The sequence below is a fragment of the Dermochelys coriacea genome, chromosome 6, assembly GCF_009764565.3.
Source record: "Dermochelys coriacea isolate rDerCor1 chromosome 6, rDerCor1.pri.v4, whole genome shotgun sequence".
In the NCBI taxonomy this organism is placed as follows: Eukaryota; Metazoa; Chordata; order Testudines; family Dermochelyidae; genus Dermochelys; species Dermochelys coriacea.
This window is the reverse complement of record NC_050073.1, coordinates 114,144,163-114,162,345: the sequence shown is the minus strand read 5'-3', so window position 1 is coordinate 114,162,345 and position 18,183 is coordinate 114,144,163. Positions and strand designations below refer to the sequence as shown.

The window sequence follows — 18,183 nt, the reverse complement described above, 5'->3', positions numbered from 1 at the left end:
TCTCAAATCCCAGGCCTTGCTCAAGCCAGCGAACCCCTAGCAGCCGCTGTACTCTCTGAGCAGCTCCCCTTCACTACAGCTGCCTGCTGCCCTTTATAGGGAATTACCTGATTCCACTCAGGTGGGGCTCATCCTGTAATGAGGATTGGTTAGCCCCAGGCTCTGTGGCCCATGGGGCAAGTCACCCTGTTAGAAACCAATTTGTTGTAACTTTGCGAGAGATTCTTCTCGTTCATATTAAATGAGTTGAAACGTGCAGTATTTGTCCATGCTGGAAGACAAAGGCCATGGATGTGGTTTAATTAGGCTGCATCTTTATTCACTTATTATATCTGGAGTACCAGGCAACAAGTTGTAGAGTGCAGGGAGGAAGGGGTCATATCCCTGCTGATTCAGATGTAGGAGCCCCAACCCTCCCACCCAGCTCCCTTAAAGGAGGTCAGGAAAAGGAAGGGGTGTCACCTCCCCCCGATGAGATGGAGGAGCCCCCAACCCCTCCTTACTCAGCTCGTATAAGGGACACTTCCAGCCCAATCCTGGTAAAGAGGGCATCTCCGTGGCTCTATGGGGTGTAAATAGCCCTTCCACCCTTCCAGTGAGCAGGAAGGGCAATGCAATGGCCTTGACCTCACCCCAACTGCGTTGTGCCCTTCCCTGTAAGCTTTCCTCTTTCTCTCCCCCCTGTTGCAAAGAGTCCTTAAAGGGGCAGTGCCCTTCTTCTTCCACTTAGCCGGACACAGACCACTCACTTAAAGGTTGCAGTGGGCACATTTCAAGAACGATTCTTTTCTGGGTTCTAGCCACTGTTTTACATTAAATTAATAATGTTACTCTGGATTTAACTACATCTGTTTATTTTGATCTGTTCATAATAGGTCATATTTTCAATTATTGGCACATAAGTTCCTTCTGCAAAATGTATTTACTTACCCACTGACTGTATGAATGTATGGGAAAATTTGAGTGTGCTGCTGGTCTTTTGTATGAGTAATTACAGTTGCCTGTTTTTCACAGTACTGTATTTAAATCCTTTTCATGATCATGAAAAGGAAATGTGTGTGTTTTCTACAGAATATTACATTTTTCAAGAACCCTCCAACAAAAGGTTCATAAAGACAATAGGTTTAACTTAGTTAAAAATAACACTTGTATTGGAATGAGAAGCAAAGAATATACAGCGTGAGCTGCAGGTCTCAGATTCTAACAACTATGTTTTCATAGGCTGAGATTTAAAAGGAGCCTAAGGGATTTAGGCGCTCAACCACCATTGAAATGCAATGAAATTTGGATGCTATACTCCCTTCTGCCCCTTTGAAAATTCCTGCCTTACTACTTATGGACAATTTACAACTCAGAATAAACCCATAATTATAATTGGATTTAGTGATTTAATGACTGCAGTTTAATATTTCTAAATAAATAATACAAAATTCTTGAATTCTATTAATATATTTTTCCCCTCTTCAAGCCACCAAGAAAAGATTCAGCTTCAAAGCAAACAATACATGCAAAGCAAAGAAGATTTGAGATTAGTGCTAACTGAACTGAAGAAGCAGCAGCAGGAATTACATTTTGATGTTCAGGCTGGTTTGCAGGAGAAACAAACTCAGTTAAAAAATTATATAAAACTCCTGCAGAAAGCAGAAGGTTTAATGTTCCTATTAAATGAATTAAAAAGCCAAGGAGATTACCTACGGGATTGCATTGAGGATTCCTGCTTCATGGAAGAATCACGGATAGAACTAAAATATCTGCATGAAAGTCTGCTCAGCCAGTTGCAGGTTGGAATCATGCCATATTTCCTTATCATATTATTAGTTTTAGTATACCTAATTATTTATAGTTCTCATTATTTGCTTGTTATCTCATTAAGCTCCCAGATCAGGATGTTGTGGTAAAAGGTGAGGACACACTGAAGTGAATGTCTTTACTAGTTTCTGGTAGTTAAATAATTAAAGCCAAATCTTCTCCACTGGGAAAAACTGAAATAGTTGTTAGTGGTGAGTTCCTCTGCAAATTGGTAGGTACAGAATCCTTCCCCAGGCCACAGAGTGGAAGTGGGAGTCACTTAAGGTTTTGATCCTCTACTGCCCTGTGCTTTGCCCAGGAGTAAACGATTATACAAAGTGGGGGCAAGGTGAGTGTGAAATACTGACAAACAACAAATCAGAACATATGGTTACAAAGTGCAAAGAAGAGGAGAAAGAGGCTTTTTACTAATCTGTTCCGACAGAGCTACCGTAGCCTTCAACACTGTTGTGTCCTTCTCCCTCATGCAGGAGGATGAGGGTTAACTGTTGGTTCCATGTAGGTGTTGACCTGCTGGCTTTGCCCCTGCACCTACCCTGATGTTCTCCCTCCCAACATCCTTCATGTTTCGACAGAAGATGGATCCTCTGAGGAGCACAGCTGTGCAATTTGGTCTCCCTGGGCATGTTGCCGACATCCTGTTTATTGTTTGTTTATGCTGGAGCACACAATGGGCTAGATACTTCCCAGACATTCAAGAAGGAACAACCCCTGACTAGAGGAGCTTACATTTGTAAGAGGAGCTTACAAAGATAGACAAGTGATTATGGGAAGGAGAATAACAAATAGGGATTTTCGTACAACTACATTTAAGACTGTATTTTTTTACAGCGGAGTGATGGGAGGGATACAACTGTCCAAGAGATGGATCTGCCTGTTTGTTTGATCATGGTGAAGTACAGTTGCCTTTAGTTTTAGATGCAAATAACTGGCAACCTTTTTAATTTCTAAACACTTTAATTCCCTAGCAGAGCTATTTAAACCCTTCTGTAAGCATCCATCCATATGTGCTGTGTTTTGTATGTGGTAACACTTTACTAAAAGTAGAAACTGATTGGCTTCTAGAACTATGCGCAGGCACTGGAAGGTCATGGTCAAGAACACCAAGTGTTCCAGTGTACATTGGCAGCCTTGAGTAGCACGCTGAAGAGACTATCTGCAAAGCTTTGTCATTGTACTGATACCTCAGTGGAAAAGCCAGCAGCTGAGAAACACCAGTTGAAATTGCAGGTATGATGCAGTTTTTAGATACTATTGTTAATGGATCCCTGCCACAGGATCATAGAGCTTCAAGACAGTACTGCGTTTATAAAGGAGGAGAGTTAATTATATTAATCCAGTTGACTAAACCATGCCGCCCCCTCCAAAATGTAAAGTGTGGGTGATGTACCTTTTCTGAAGTAACTGCATTCCTGACCCTGCTCCCAATGGAGTCAAGGAACTTTTGCTGTTGGCTTCACTGGAAGCAGACTCGGGCCTTAGATCATTTAAACTCAACTTCTGGTCAGTGGGGCACAAGGAAGAGAGTGATTCTCAAGCATATGGCTGTTGTGTCTAAATTAGCCAGTGTTCTGAATACAGACTGTCTGGATAGAATAATTTGTTAGTCTCTAAGGTGCCACAAGTACTCCTTTTCTTTTTGCGAATTTCTTTTGGCTGCTACTCTGAAACCTGTCTGGATAGAGTAGCACGGGTTGAGACAGACCAGACAATTGCATGAGCCAATTTGAGTATTAAGTCTTTATTAAAAACCTGGTATTTTTGATTCTGTGAAAATATGCTTCAAAGGAATATCAGTGTTGTCACTGAGTGTAGAGGATATTGAAGGATGACATACCAGCTCAGACCATTGGTTTGTCAAGTCAGGCACCCTGACTCCAAAACTGGGGAATTCCTGTTGCTTCAGAAGAAAGTTAACTCCCTCATTGTCCCTCCAACAGGTTTTGAAATGCAGTACATAATAGAGGTGTGGGGAGGAATGAGGCTTCCTTCTTAAACCTTGCCAAGTTCAGCATATGCCCTGAGGCATAAAATGTGATTGTTCCATTAATTTATATAGTTGTAGGTGTTGTTCCTGATCACAAAAGCATCCAGCTGTCTTTAAAAATACAGTTGCAGTATTTGACATTCTGCAGCCATCAAATAGGCAGGCTTACGTGAATATTTCATGAATCTTGCCACATAAGTTGGCCTTCATAACAAAAGTTAATGTTATTAGTAATTCACTGTATATAGCTGCTATTATTATTTTATTACAGATGTCATCTTAACATTGTGTAAATTGAATCAAGACACTTTTCAATAAAAAACTGTTTTCCTCTCATTTACAGGAACAAGCACCTCTTAGTCAATGTGAAGACACATTAAAGAAGATTTTGGCTTTAGCAGAACCTGTTGAACAAAACACTTCTTCACCGGGACAGAAGGTTACTAAAGATGAAATGGAAACACTTCAGTGTAAACATAGGAATTTGAAGGACAAACTTAAAAATGTCAAGCAAGAGGGTGAGAATATTCTCAGTGACACCCTTGAGTCAAAACATGCATTTGCTGAGGAAATAAAGACTCAGGATAAGGCAGATACAATGATAAAGAGAGAGAAGCAGGTCTTTTCTGATATTCCCACTGCTGTTGAAGAGAACAGCAGAACAGAAGAGCTGGAAGAATGCTGGAAACTAAATAACGTAAGTATATGTGTTTATGACAACCAGAATGAGAAACTTTGGGCGAAAAGGCATCAGTCTCTCAAAAGCATGTAATTAATTGCACCTATTCAGTTTTCTAATAAAACTTTCCATAAATTGCACAATTATAAACTAAAGAATGTAAAAGAATTCTCCAAACCTGTTCAGCACATTACAATAGCGTGATACTCACTCTGTTTAAAAAATCAATCGTCAATTCGTGCTTCAGTTTCTTTTATATAATCAGATTGAATATTTTGGGTCAGGAGTTTCAAGGAGAGGGAGAAGAGGAGGTCGTAAAAGAGAAAACATGCTGTGACCATTCTCTGACAGTAAATCCTAAACAGCTTCTTTTATAAGTAGTTTTATAACAAAATAAGAGATGGCTTTTAAAGCCAACAGGTTTCTACTGCCTTTTTGCCAACCTCACAGTACAAGGATTTTTTTTACCTCTTTCTGTAGATTATAATTATGTTTCACAGGTTAATATTTTTCATTTTAAATTTTGTTTTTTTATTGGTTCTCTTAGGGTCAAGGGTTAAATGGAAATGTAGCAGAGAAAGAGCAACAAAGTAATCTGTATTCTGAAGAAAGCAGATTATTGGCAGATAGTCCTCTAAAAGATTCACATCAGAGCAAGAACACACAAGAGCAAACAGCTCAGGTAACAGAGAAATAAGTTCTAATTAAAGGTAACGTGTGTGTGTGTGTGTGTATAGCTTTACATGTCATGATGTCAAGAATAAAGAAAGGAACGGTAATGTGTGTGGATCACAGTGGGACATGCACTATTGTTTGGGTAAATAAAGGTTGCCTGTCTGTACCCAGAGTTCTTTGATGTGACTTCTGCTTGTTCACCCTCATGCAGTGTGCCAGTGGTGCACTTGACACCACAGGTGGAATGTGAAGAGACCCCATTCAAAGAACCACTGTTAAATCTGTCTCCCAGCCCATGGGTAAAACTGAGGCAGAAAAAAGACCACCAAAATGTTATGGAAACCAGAAATACAGATGCCTCTAGGAGAAGGAAGAAGGGACATGACTAGGGCTTTAGGATTGTCAGGTACCTTTAAGGAGAAGTTATGGTACATATACTAGAAGTTGGTGGAATAGTGGCATCAACTTTTCTGTTAGAAATTAAGGTCCTGATCCGACAAGCAGATCTGCACAGGTGGACTCTCATGCCTGTGTTGAGCTTCTATGGGATCTGCTTGCAGAATCAAGGTCTGAGTTACTTTTCTAGAACCAGGCTTCTAGATTGTTTAAAATGCTTTCAGGGCACAACTTGATGTACTGAATAGGTAGCTAGTGCCTCTTTCATTATTACATTGTCCTACATATACATTTAGGCCTTTTTAATTGATTTTCCACTAACGCTGGCTGTCAGTCCCAGTGGTCAGAGCAGGAGTTAGGCTCGGGAGCCAGGGCCCAAGGTCAGAACTCTAGTCAGAGTCTGAATACCAAAGCCAAGGGTCGGGACAGACTCAGAGCCAGGAATCAGAGCTGAAGGCCAGAACCGGATTAACTGGAGTCAAGGAAGGCAGGAGCAGGGCTGGGAGAGGACTGGAGCAAGGCTGGGTTCAGGACAGGGTCTAGGCTACAGCAAGGCAGGAGCAGGGCTTGCAGTGAGGCAAGTACACAGAGGTAGAAAATCCAGAGGCATGTACACTGAACTGCTGCTGATCCTCTGCAGCTGCTGGGTTTAAGAGCATGCCACCCGACTGCATTAGCCAATCCGGTGTCTTTGCCATGGTCCAGGTGTGCTTATTTGCTGCCTGGCAACTGGCAGGTGCTGCTGCAGACCCTCATTCCTGACACTGACTTCACATCGTCTGGGTGTCCTGCTAGCTCCCTTTCCCTTTGGGCGGCTCTCCTGCATGTCTTCGTAGGCTAAAGCTCAGTTTAATAAATATCATACATCTTGACTCTAAATAATCATTTAAGAGCAGATTTTGATGCTTTGGCTGTGGGTTAAGAGCGAGGACCTTCCTCTACGAGCAGTTCCACTGACTTTAGTGGGACCACAGTGAAGTAGGACACTACTCTGTGTGAGTATTGGTGTCAGCATGTAGCTCTTTACTAATAGTAAACTTAAAAAAAAAACAAAAAAAAAAAAAAAAACAGGAGAAGCACAATATAGGGATGCAGGTGGTGACTGAACAGGGTAGCATGCAGGGAAGCGGAACATAGCTGAAAATGTTTCCGACTACTCTGTAAGATGATGATAACAAAATGACAAAGGCAATTAATCAAAAAGAGGAGGTAATTGTACTCAAGGTGGTAAGGGTCAGCTGAATCATAAAAAATACATGTTTAAAGTTTAATTACAGAGGGATAGCAATAAACTTCCCATTCAGTTATACTGATGTATTCTTGCCTCAGAGTGTGGGGATTTATGTCTCTAACTCCATGATAATGAAAATGAGAATTTATCCGATACACTTGAAATACGTGTGAATTGATTTATTTCATCCATGTGCGTGGCCTTGAAGTGATTTGCTGACAACGCTGTGTTGCGAGCCACTTGACACTGGAAATAAAATCTACACCTGTGATGTTCTTTTAGCATTTTACCCTGTTTATATGTATATCTGTGTTTCAGTTTATAAAAACGTGCTCTCTGTGTAGTGTCTGGCCAGATGTAATTAGTATCTACTACTGTACCTGTACAATAACCAGAGATTGGTTACAAAAACTTGTAATGACCAAGGGCCAGATTGTGGCTTGTGCTTTGTGTTGGAGCAAAGGAATAAGGGTGTGTAAGTCTCCCTGAACTCCTTTGTGCTGTCTATCTGTACCCTGGGTAGCAGCATGGGAGTGGAAGCGGAGCCTAGGTATTCTCCCTCCATACAGGATTGTGTGGAATCTTGGTTCTGTCCCCACTGCCCTTGAGACAATGTATTTGCTGCAACAGATGTGTTGGCAGATGTATAGACCAGTGGAGTTTTGTTCCTTCCTTGGAGCAACTGGGGAACTGGGAGGGAGATTGTGACTTTCCCTCTTGGGCTGCTCCTGGGACAGTGCAAAAATGCTCTGCCCCTTACTACGGGTCATAATCTCGCTATCTAGCCCAAATTTCATTCAAACATAAATAAAACTGAGCAGAACTCCCTGTTGAATCCACTTCCCGAAAATGCCTCACTATATAGAGGCTGGTTGGACCAAAACAAGGCAAATTCCAGGGCTGGGGACCATTCTCTGAGAATATCTTGTAACAATGTTTGCCTGAAACATCCTACCCTGTATGATCTTGTTAGGAAAGGGGTAAATGAGTTCTGCTATTTGACTGAGAGAGGTGGACATGGCTGTGTAGGGAGAGAAGATCTGTGGGCTGAGCAGACCTGAGTTAGGAACCCAAAGAATAGCCACACCTGAAGAGAGTCTTGAGCCAAACTTTCCAGGTCTCCCTGGTTCTATAATTCCAGGGTCTGCTCTCTATTTACTTCTCTTTCAGTAGCAGTCACTTAATGCAGATTTTGGCAAGTTCCCTATCAGCATTTCATACATCAGTCCTGTTCCCAGTAAGATTTTAAAGTCACACCGCCTCCTCTTCTTGAAATTGCAGGGTACACAGATGTCAGAAGGGAACATCTCTTGCCCAGTACACGTGGCATATACTTTCTCCTTCTTATACTATACCCTTCTGTGTTTCTTTATGCATAAGGGTACAGTATGGCCCAAAATAAGTGTATACAACCTTTTTCAAAGAATTTAGTATCATGAATGAGTTAATTTTTTTAAAATGCCATCTAAGTTTTTGCTTCTTTTTGGCTTTATATCTGTACTATAGAAAGTCCTTTCTGCAAAGCAATTGACATTTTTGGGACTTCTGTCACTAGAAGGTTATCATTAATTCCCTTTTTCATTTGTTAGTTACTAAAAGGTAGCTTGAACAAAGGCCACAGTTTCTTGTGCTCAATAAGCCAAGATAGAGAATTGGTGCTGAAATCAGGATAATTGCTGACTGAGGATAATTTCTGGAGAAGCTTCAGCAGCGATGGGTTTGCTATCAAACAAAGTTGGAAAAACCAAGTGGGAAGTTGGAAACGCCCCAAACCACTTTGCTTTTAATGAATGAAAAATTAATGGGGTTATAGCCAGTACTTATTACAAGACGCAGATACTATATCATGTAGCTACTTTTTAATAATATTTTAATGAATATTTTGTTACATGGTACCGTAATTACCACGTATAATATTGCATTGTAGGATACATTGTAATTCTGTTTCTACTGTTGGCCAGTCCTGTATTCATTCCATGTGTGGAACTGAAGAAAATGTAATATTTTAAGGTACATCAGTTTGCAGAACTAGGTCATTAATAAGTCTGACTGCATGATAATCCCCCAGAACCTATGCATTGTATTTACCAGTTAAGCCATCCTAGGTACCAGGTAGTTTTTCTTAAATAGTTACATTATACTGATGCCCTGTAAATAAAATCATGACTTGGACATGATCTTCCTTGCTCCTGCAGAGAAGTAACTTATCATACAGGAAAAAGCACTATATGATAAGTGCAGGATACTTCCACCCTTATGCTGGCTTGGCTCTGCTGGCTGGCATGTTTGGCAGTGGAGCCAAGACTGCCTGCGACCCACTCTCCTCTGCCTCTTCCCTGCAACTTCTTGGGGGTGAAGGTGCATTTGCAGCTCCAGCCCCCGCTGTGCTCAAGCTGCAATGTTGGGAGCACTAACTCTGCTGTGCAGGGGAGATTTGGGGAAGAGGAATTACTCCCTTGTCTGGCTGTGTTAGGCTGGGCCTCAGCGTGGGTAGCTGAAACCCCACATACATATGAAGGGAAATGTACACCATATAACACCATCCTGCATTTTCCCTACTTTCATTTCACTTGTTTCTTCATGTTTGTGACTTATGTTCCATCTGATGATGCTGTCTTCCCATTGACTCTCTGACAACTAGCTGACTTTTTTCATTTCCTTCAATTTCATGGCCCTTCAGGGCCTCTTAAGATGAAACTTGGTGTTTCTGTCTCAGTAGATACAATTGCTGTAGCTGTGTAGTTAGGGTAAATGGAAAAGTTCCCTAATTATTTGATTTTTCCTGACTGGATATATTTGGTTCACAGTGAAAAGGTAACAAGAAGAGTGTTAATTATTATAAATTATCTTATTTATTTCCGATAGCAACTTATGTGCAAGGCACTTTCCAGATTAAACAGATGGCATGGTCCCTGCCCTGAGGAGCTCACAGTATAAACAGAGACAGACAGAGGGTTGTGGGAGGTAGTACAACAGATAAACCAGGTGGCCGAGGTGATACTTGGACACCTCTTAGTAATACAGTGTTGTGCTGACACAAGATATTTGTATTATTATTTATATTATGGTGCCACCTGGAACCTCCCACTGATACCAGGGCCTCATTGTGCTAGGTTCTGTACATACTCATAGTCAGAGGTAGTCCCTGCTCTGAAGAGCTTACAATCTAAATAAAGAGTTGGGGAAGGGAAGTAGTATTATCTCCATTTTACAGATGGGGAATTGAGGCACCGAGAGATTTAGGTGATTTGCCCAAGGTCATATAAGGAGTTGGTGGCAGTACCATGAATTGAACCCCTTTCCCTGTCCAGTGCCTTAATCACAAGGCCATCCTCCCTATCAACCTCAATATATAGACTATTCGCAAATACTCTTCAAACTTGCCATTATCTTTCAGCTCATGGAGAGGATAGTGTCCATGCAAATGGTCAAGAAAGGGCATTCCATGTATGGGGAGCATGGAAATGGTTATGACAAAGGAAACCAATGATGTGCTGAGGCTGGCATCACTGTTAAACAAAGGGGGTTTGGGAGCAAAGTGAAACAAGAGAAGATGAGTAGGGTGGGAGAGAGTTAAGCAGGACTTTGAAGACAGTGATAAATAGCCTGAAGAAGATGCAGTGGAGGAAGGTAAGCTGGGGAGGAATTCAAACTGGTGATGACTTGATCAGAATAATGGACAACATCTTAGCACTTGTATGAACTGTATTTAGTGAATGACCTGGGAGACCATAGAAGAGTAGGCTGAGCTAATCCAGGCAGGAGAGGACAAGGGTCTGTATGAGAATTTTAGCTGGAGGAACAGAAATAAAGGAATGAGTTATAGAGATGCTGTGGAGGAAAGAGTGGCAGGATTTGGGCATAGCCGGAACACATGCGTCTAAGTAGAAAAAATAAAAGTAGAGATGCTACATTGTTATGTATATTGCAGAATGAAAAATCCTGTTTTACATTCCAGGGTTCAAATGTGGAAATGGTTTTCCAGAAACAGCTTCTTCCTGAAGCCCAAGCAAATGCTGAATATATTGAGGAGGAACAAAAGGTCTCTGAGCTGAAAAATCAAACTGCAGAATTGGATGTTGCGTTAGTAAATGAGCAACTAAAAGAGATAGAGGTATGAAGCCAGCAAACTCATTCCCTCACTAATTACATAGCTGAGTTTATTCAATGTGGTATGATATAGGTAATCACAAAACTATTAAACTGTTGCATATAGTCTCATTCTACATTGGACTGATGACACATTTCCACATGACATCCTTATAAGCAAACTAGGCAAATGTGATCTAGATGAAATTACTATGAAGTGGGTGCACAACTGGATGAAAGACTATACTCAAAGAGTAGTTATCGATGGTTTGCTGTTAAACTGGGCACGTGTATCTATTGGGGTTTCGCAGGGGTCAGTCAAGGGTCCAGAACTATTCAATATTTTCATTAATAACTTGGATAACTGAGTGGAGAGTATACTTATAAAATTTGCAGGTGACACCAAGCTGAGAGGTGTTGCTAGCGTTTTGGAGGACAGGATTAGAATTCAAAACAACCTGGACAAATTCGAGAATTGGTCTGAAATCAGCAAGATGAAATTCAGTAAAGGCAAGTTCAAAGTACTTCATTTAGGAAGGAAAAATCAAATGCACAACTACAAAATGAGGAATAACTTGCTAGGCAGTAATACCACTGAAAAGGACCTGCAGTTTATAGTGGATCACAAATTGAATATAAGCCAATAACCTGATGGAGTTGTGAAAAAAGCTAACATAATTCTGGGGTGTATTAATAAGAGTGTCTTATGTAAGACACGGGAAATAATTGTCCGGCTCTACTCGGCACTTGGCTGCAGTGCTGTGTCCAATTGTGGGTGCCACAATTTAGAAAGGATGTGGACAAATTGGAGAGAGTCCAGTGGAGAGCAAGAAAAATGATGAAAGGTTTAGAAAACCTGCTCTCAGAGGAAAGGTTGAAAAAAACTGGGCACATTTAGTCTTGAGAAAAGACCTGATAATAATCTTCAAATATATTAAGAGCTGTTTTATAGAGTATAGTGATTAATTGTTCTCCATACCCACAAAAACAATGGGCTTAATGTGCAGCAAGGGCAATTTAAACTAGATATTAGTAAAAATTTTCTAACTATAATTAAGTTCTGGAATAGGCTTTCAATGGAAGTTGTGGAATCCTCATTGGAGGTTTTTAATAAACCATTGGACAAATATTTGTCAGGGATGGTTTAGGATTACTTGGTCCTGCCTCAGTGCAATGGGCTGGATTTGATGACCTCTCAAGGTCCCTTTTAAGCCCTACATTTCTATGATTCTATGATCAACCGTGTGAAAATATAGTTTGTGTAAATCCATCTGCATAAACTACATGTCTGTAAAAGTTTCTTTGCATGCAAATATACCGACTTTATACTTGTCTGCTGATGTGCAATTGTACATATGTGTGATTATATGTGTATGTACATGCATGTGCCTATGTGTATCTGTGTGTATGCTCACATGTAACTGAGCATGCATGTGTTCATGTGTACACATCTGAAAATTTTAACCATATTTTGTAAAAACAGTAGGAAGTAAAAATGGTGAAAATTCTCTTTACTTATCTTTCTTTTTTCACTGTTTGTGGATGTTATTGTAGAATTTATACACTGAACTGGAAAAACAGAGAGCCACAGCTTTGTCTCTGAGGCAAGAAGTGTCCCCCAACACAACAGAAATAAGCACATCAAACCTGCAAACCACAGAATATATGGTTTCTTGCTGGGATAGATTGCTTCAAGAATTGGAAGCCATTAAGAAGGTTAAGCAACACCATTATCATCTAGTTAATGATTATCAGGAAAATCTGTCTGCTGTTCAATCTTCAATGAAGAGTTTATCAACAGAAAAAGAAAACATAAAAACGTAAGTACAAGGAACTTTTTCAGTTTACTCAATGGGGGCCAGACTCGAATCTCTGTTACATCAGTGTAACTGATGTAAATCAACCTAAGTGAAGTTACTATAGTTGTGCACTGGTATAACTGAAATCCGAATATGGCACTGTATCGATTTAACTGAAGTTATATAAGGAACAAAAATTGGTTTAGTTCAAACCAGTACATTAGTATATTGGTAATAACATTACATTGCATCTCAGGCAATGGCTATGAAAACTATTATTATTATTATTTACTTTTTGCTATGCTAGCATCTAGAGATCCCAGCCTCATTGAGTTACATGCTTTACAGACACATAACAAACAGATGGTCCCTACCCTGCAAAACTTAGTCTAAGTGCTGTATTATTAAAATATTTTTTCCAAAGGCATGGCAGATACAAAATAGATTGCCATCTTTCTTTGTTAACAAATGACAGAAATAGGAGGCAAAAGGTATTATTTTAAAAAATCTGACGCATTAAGAGATAAGGTACCTATTTGCTGTTTACTGAAATATTTTCATATTCTGCAAATGAACTTTAACTGATAGGGAAAGTGTTATTTTCTAGAGTCAGAATGAAATCAGCCAAAGATAACCAGTACACTTTAATATTTAGTATGTTTTTCAAGTTAGCTTTCAAGGTATGGAACTAACCTATAAATCATAGTAATGAGCCGGTTTATTTGAAAACACTTTAAAAATTACTTATGGAATTATTTTTTATGTTTAAGTGGTTGCACAGAATTGAATTAAAATGGAAGCTATTAAATGGATTTAAGGTGGGATTTTCAAAAGCAGTCTTAGGAGCAAAAGTCTTATTGACTGAATCAAATTGATTGATTCAACCTCAATAAATGGGAATCTTATAATTGATTCCAAACTTTTGCATTAATTTTTACATTGGAGGTTACTCTACAACAGTGTTAATTTACCCACAACTGATTTAACATTGATATTGAAGTTTACTTTTTGTTTAGCTTTAAAAGTGGGCTACAAGATAATTCTTCTAAAGAACTGCACACATTATGTTAGTGAATATTATTCCTATGCAGTTCATACACTGGAAGTTATTGTTGTTGCTGTAATTTGAAAGGATAGTCAGCTGTTCCTGGGATTATGTAGTAAATAACTGTATACTGTAAAAAATATAAAATGACCAGGGTAAGAACATTTTAAATAATGAAAACGTATATTGATTACTTTTGTGAGTGAATAATTTTCTGGTTGGTGGGTATACAACAAAATTATCATTTAAAAACGTGTCTAATTCTTCTAATTCTAATTCTGGAAGATTGTTTTAAATCTTGATAATTTTATTGACAGGGGCCCTATGAGCAACACTGTTCTGGAGAAAATAAAAAAATGTATGGATTCAGTACTGAAGGAGAGAAACATTTTAAACAAGCTGAAAACTGAACAAGATAATTTATCTAGGTATCTGACATGCATAGATAAGGAATTAACAGAAAGTCAAGTGAAACAACTTGAGCGATGGTGGGAACACATAGAGCAATCAGTGCAAAAGAAACATTGTCAAGTTGTCTCAGAAACTGACGAATTTAACCTTCTCATGAACAAAGCACAGGACATTCAAAAGTTGATAGAGCACCAGCAGCATTTACAAGCTGGGTTGAGTTTCCCAGATGGACAAAAAAACAAATGTCTAGTACTTTGGACCTCAGAGCTACAAGCCATTAAACACAGTGTTTCTTTGTTAAAAAGAAGCACTGAGCAGCAGATGAAAAGGATTTGGAGTGAGGAAGAAAAGAAAACTTTGGAAAATTCAATAAATGATTTGCAGAATCAGCTGGAAGTATTGGAGCACCAAACTCCTCAGCAGGATGTTCAGATCCTTAGCTCTGATCCCAAGAAATATGAAATCATGAGAAAGATGAAAGAGAATATATCATGGGTCAAAGATTCATTGTTTTCTCTTGATCAGAAGGCAGCACTTTCCCCAGATGATATTAAAATACAGATCAGAAATTGCAAAGCTGTGAACAGTGCAGCTGTAGACAAAGAGTCTACTATTATGTCACTGGCTGATGAGACCCAGTGTATCATTTTTGATTTGAATCCAGAGGAAGTTACTGATCTGAGCGCCCTTTTACAAGAATTACAGAATTCATACCAGGCGCTTGTTTTAAAATCAGCTCAAAGATTACAACAGCTAGAAATCCAACTGGAAAAAAGGCAGAGGCTTATTGCAGACATAGAAAGAGTTCACAGCCAGCTTCACAGTGCTGAGACACTGACCATTCCCGACGTAAATCAAACAATCATGTGCTCTGAGCTAGGCAATCTACATATCGTTTTAAAGGAGCTTTCAAAGGAAATACAGGAGATGGAAGGTCTCATCTCATCACATCTCCAAGAGAGTCAGCACTCACATGGGGAACTAAACATATTTGAACAATTATTTCTAACTGACCAATTAAGATGCCTTAAGAATAAAGCTAGGAAGATACAGAGGTTAATCCAGAATAAATGCCATGCAGTGGAAAAAAAGATAGCTATCTACACAGATCTCTCTGAAAGAATAATTTTATTGCATCAGGAGCTTAATGATCTATGGTGTGATGTATTGAAACTGGAGAGAGAGGAAATATTAAGTGTAAAAGAGGAAGTTAAGGATAAACTCAATGTGCTTAAAGAGAGAACCTTAGCTGTTCAATCTAGTTTGTTACAAATAGTGAAGTACAAGGAAATATTTGATTGTATAAAGCTAAATTGGGACACTTCACACCATGATGAATTGCAAACTCAATTTCTTAAAATTAAAAATAAACTTGAAGAGAAGATTAAATGCTTTGACAACTTTGTTATAGAATATGACAGGCATCAAGCATTGCTAAATGAAATCCAGGCCATGACATCCAGTATAAAGAATGAAGCTGAAATACTAACAAATAGCCCTGGCTCTTCCACAGAAACCAGTTTTATATCAGCACAGATTTTATGCCAGAGAGTTCAACAAATCAGGTACTTAATCCAGGAGGCAGTAAATCAATTAAATATAAATGATGTCTTTGATGTATCACTCAAAGAGGCTAAGATGCAGCAAATAAAGAGCCTGGAGGAAGATATTGATGGGTTGCATCAATTTTTCCAAAACATGATAGTGGACCTTCAGGCAGAGTATATAAATAAACAAGATTTCCAGAGCAAATTGGAACACACATTACATACCATAAAGCAGATTAAATCTGAATTTCAGCAGCCACTTCTGGTAGACTTGGAAATGAAAAAAATTCAGTATGAAAAGATGCATTGTGAAGCAATGCGAGACAGGGTGCAAGCAGAATTTTGTGCCCTGAAAGATCTAATGGGTAAAGAGAGAGAAAAGCAAGAAGAAAAATCTTATTTTATTGCTGGTGTAGAAGCAAAATTAGATCAACTGGAGGATCTTGAAATACAGCTGAAGACAGATATTGCTTCCCGTATAGTAAGTATCTTTAGAAAGAATAAATAAGATTGTACATCCTTTTATAAGTCTTGATTAGCTGTCCAGGAGTATTCTCCTTACTACAGTGTTAATATTTTCATGACTTGTAGATACTTTATTAAGTCAAGTAACTGAATTAGATTGAAGCCTTCATAGCCGTCTCAGGAGTGGTTGGATTATTGGTTACTTTTCAGATCATTTTGCCAATGAACGAAGAAATTATTTGTGTTAAACTTATTATAATCAAACAGTGCCAGATTCTCTGGCCTGCTGCACTTCTTTTGCGCCATTCCAGAGGCACGCAGGGAGCAGAAAGCTGCCATATCCACCCTGCTTGTCATTTCCCTGGCTTGGGGGAATCTCCAGCCACATATATTTGAGTGTGTGGAGGGGATTGGGAGAGGTCACAGAAAAGTACAGTCTGGCAATGGATTATGGCCCCTTTGGGTAGATGAGAGCAGCCCCGAGTAAACACATGTGGGCTTTCCTTTGCTTTATCGACATTACTAAGGGCATATGCACAGGTATTGTCACCTTCCCAAGTCTGTATGAGGGTTCTAGGGCTTTCGTCCACTTCTTAGTCAGGAATGCAGTTTCCATTAACAGAGCTCCCTACTGCCCCCACCCCGCAGTACTTTGGCAACAGCTGAAATGTCACCCTGCAACTGTGAGTGTGATCAGTCATTCTAAGATTGCAACACTCTGCTATGACTTGCTGGCGTGAAAGTGTAGTGTACTTACCAGGCTTCCTGACTCTGTCCAATGGTACGTCTACACTGTGATAAAAGCCCTGTGGCATACCCACGGCTGGCCTGGGTCAGCTGACTCAGGCTCGCGGGGCTAAAAATTGCTGTGTAGATGTTCGGGCTCAGGCTAGAGCATGAGCTCGAGGGCCCTCCATCCTCACAGAGTCCCAGAGCTTGGGCTCCATCCCCAGCCTGAATGTCTACACAGCAATTTTTCAGCCCTGGCGCCTGAGCCCTGTGAGTCCAAGTCAGCTGACCCAGGCCAGCTGTGAGTTTTTTATCCCTGCGTAGACATCCCCCGGTGGGCTCTGAGAGCCTCACCTGCCAGGCTGACTCATGTCATTTCTCTGAAATGGCCGTTTTACAATCCATTGTGTCCTGCAGTTTTTCTTGATTGATTTTTTTGTCTCTTAAATGCTTTCAGAATATCATAGATAAAGCTCATGAGAATGTTAAGCTTTATACCAAAGCTGTCCAAAGGGCTGTGGATCTCCTCACTGAATATGAAGCCAGAATTCTCTCAGCAAAAGTTGACCTTGGTAGTCTAGAAGAGTCCTGCCAAATTCTACATTGGAAACCAGAAGAATTTGAGTCTGCAAAGGCAGACATAGAGGATCTGACCTCCAAACTGGAAAAAATAATTAAACCAAGAGCCAAACCACAACTGAAAAATACTTTAATTGAACTAGTCACTAAGAATTCAGTACTAAGGGAGAAGGCACAAAGGAAGAGAACTGATATGCAGAGGTAGGTTTAAGTGATCTATGTAGGCAATGATACAAGGAAGATGATTGATTCCGTGGCCGGCGTTGTGCAGGAGGTCAGACTAGATGATCATAATGGTCCCTTCTGACCTTAATATCTATGAATCTATGTCAGTAAATGTGGAATCTTGTTTCTACTGTGATGGATGCTAATAAAGTTTGCAGATGATACAAAGCTGGGAGGTATTGCCACTTCAGAGAAGGATCAGGATATTATACAGGAGGATCTGGATGACCTTGTAAACTGGAGTAATAGTAATAGGATGAAATTTAATAGTGAGAAGTGTAAGGGTTATGCATTTAGGGATTAATAACAAGAATTTTAGTTATAAGTTGGGGATGCATCAATTAGAAGTAACGGAAGAGGAGAAGAAGGACCTTGGAGTATTGGTTGATCATAGGATGACTATAAGCTGCCAATGTGATATGGCTGTGAAAAAAGCTAATGCGGTTTTGGGATGCATCAGGAGAGGCATTTCCAGTAGGGATAAGGAGGTTTTAGTACTATTATACAAGGCACTGGT

At 39.7% G+C, this 18,183-nt stretch overlaps 1 protein-coding gene across 1 annotated transcript in view; it reads left to right on the top strand.

Moving 5' to 3' along the window:
• Window positions 1-18,183, top strand: part of SYNE2 (spectrin repeat containing nuclear envelope protein 2) — a 267,053-nt gene that overhangs the window by 107,421 nt on the left and 141,449 nt on the right. Inside the window, 8 exon segments of the mRNA XM_043517646.1 lie at window positions 1,469-1,781; window positions 2,875-3,039; window positions 4,140-4,493; window positions 5,023-5,157; window positions 10,736-10,891; window positions 12,421-12,686; window positions 14,028-16,149; window positions 17,320-17,642. Of these exon segments, the coding sequence (XP_043373581.1) occupies window positions 1,469-1,781; window positions 2,875-3,039; window positions 4,140-4,493; window positions 5,023-5,157; window positions 10,736-10,891; window positions 12,421-12,686; window positions 14,028-16,149; window positions 17,320-17,642 (3,834 nt within the window).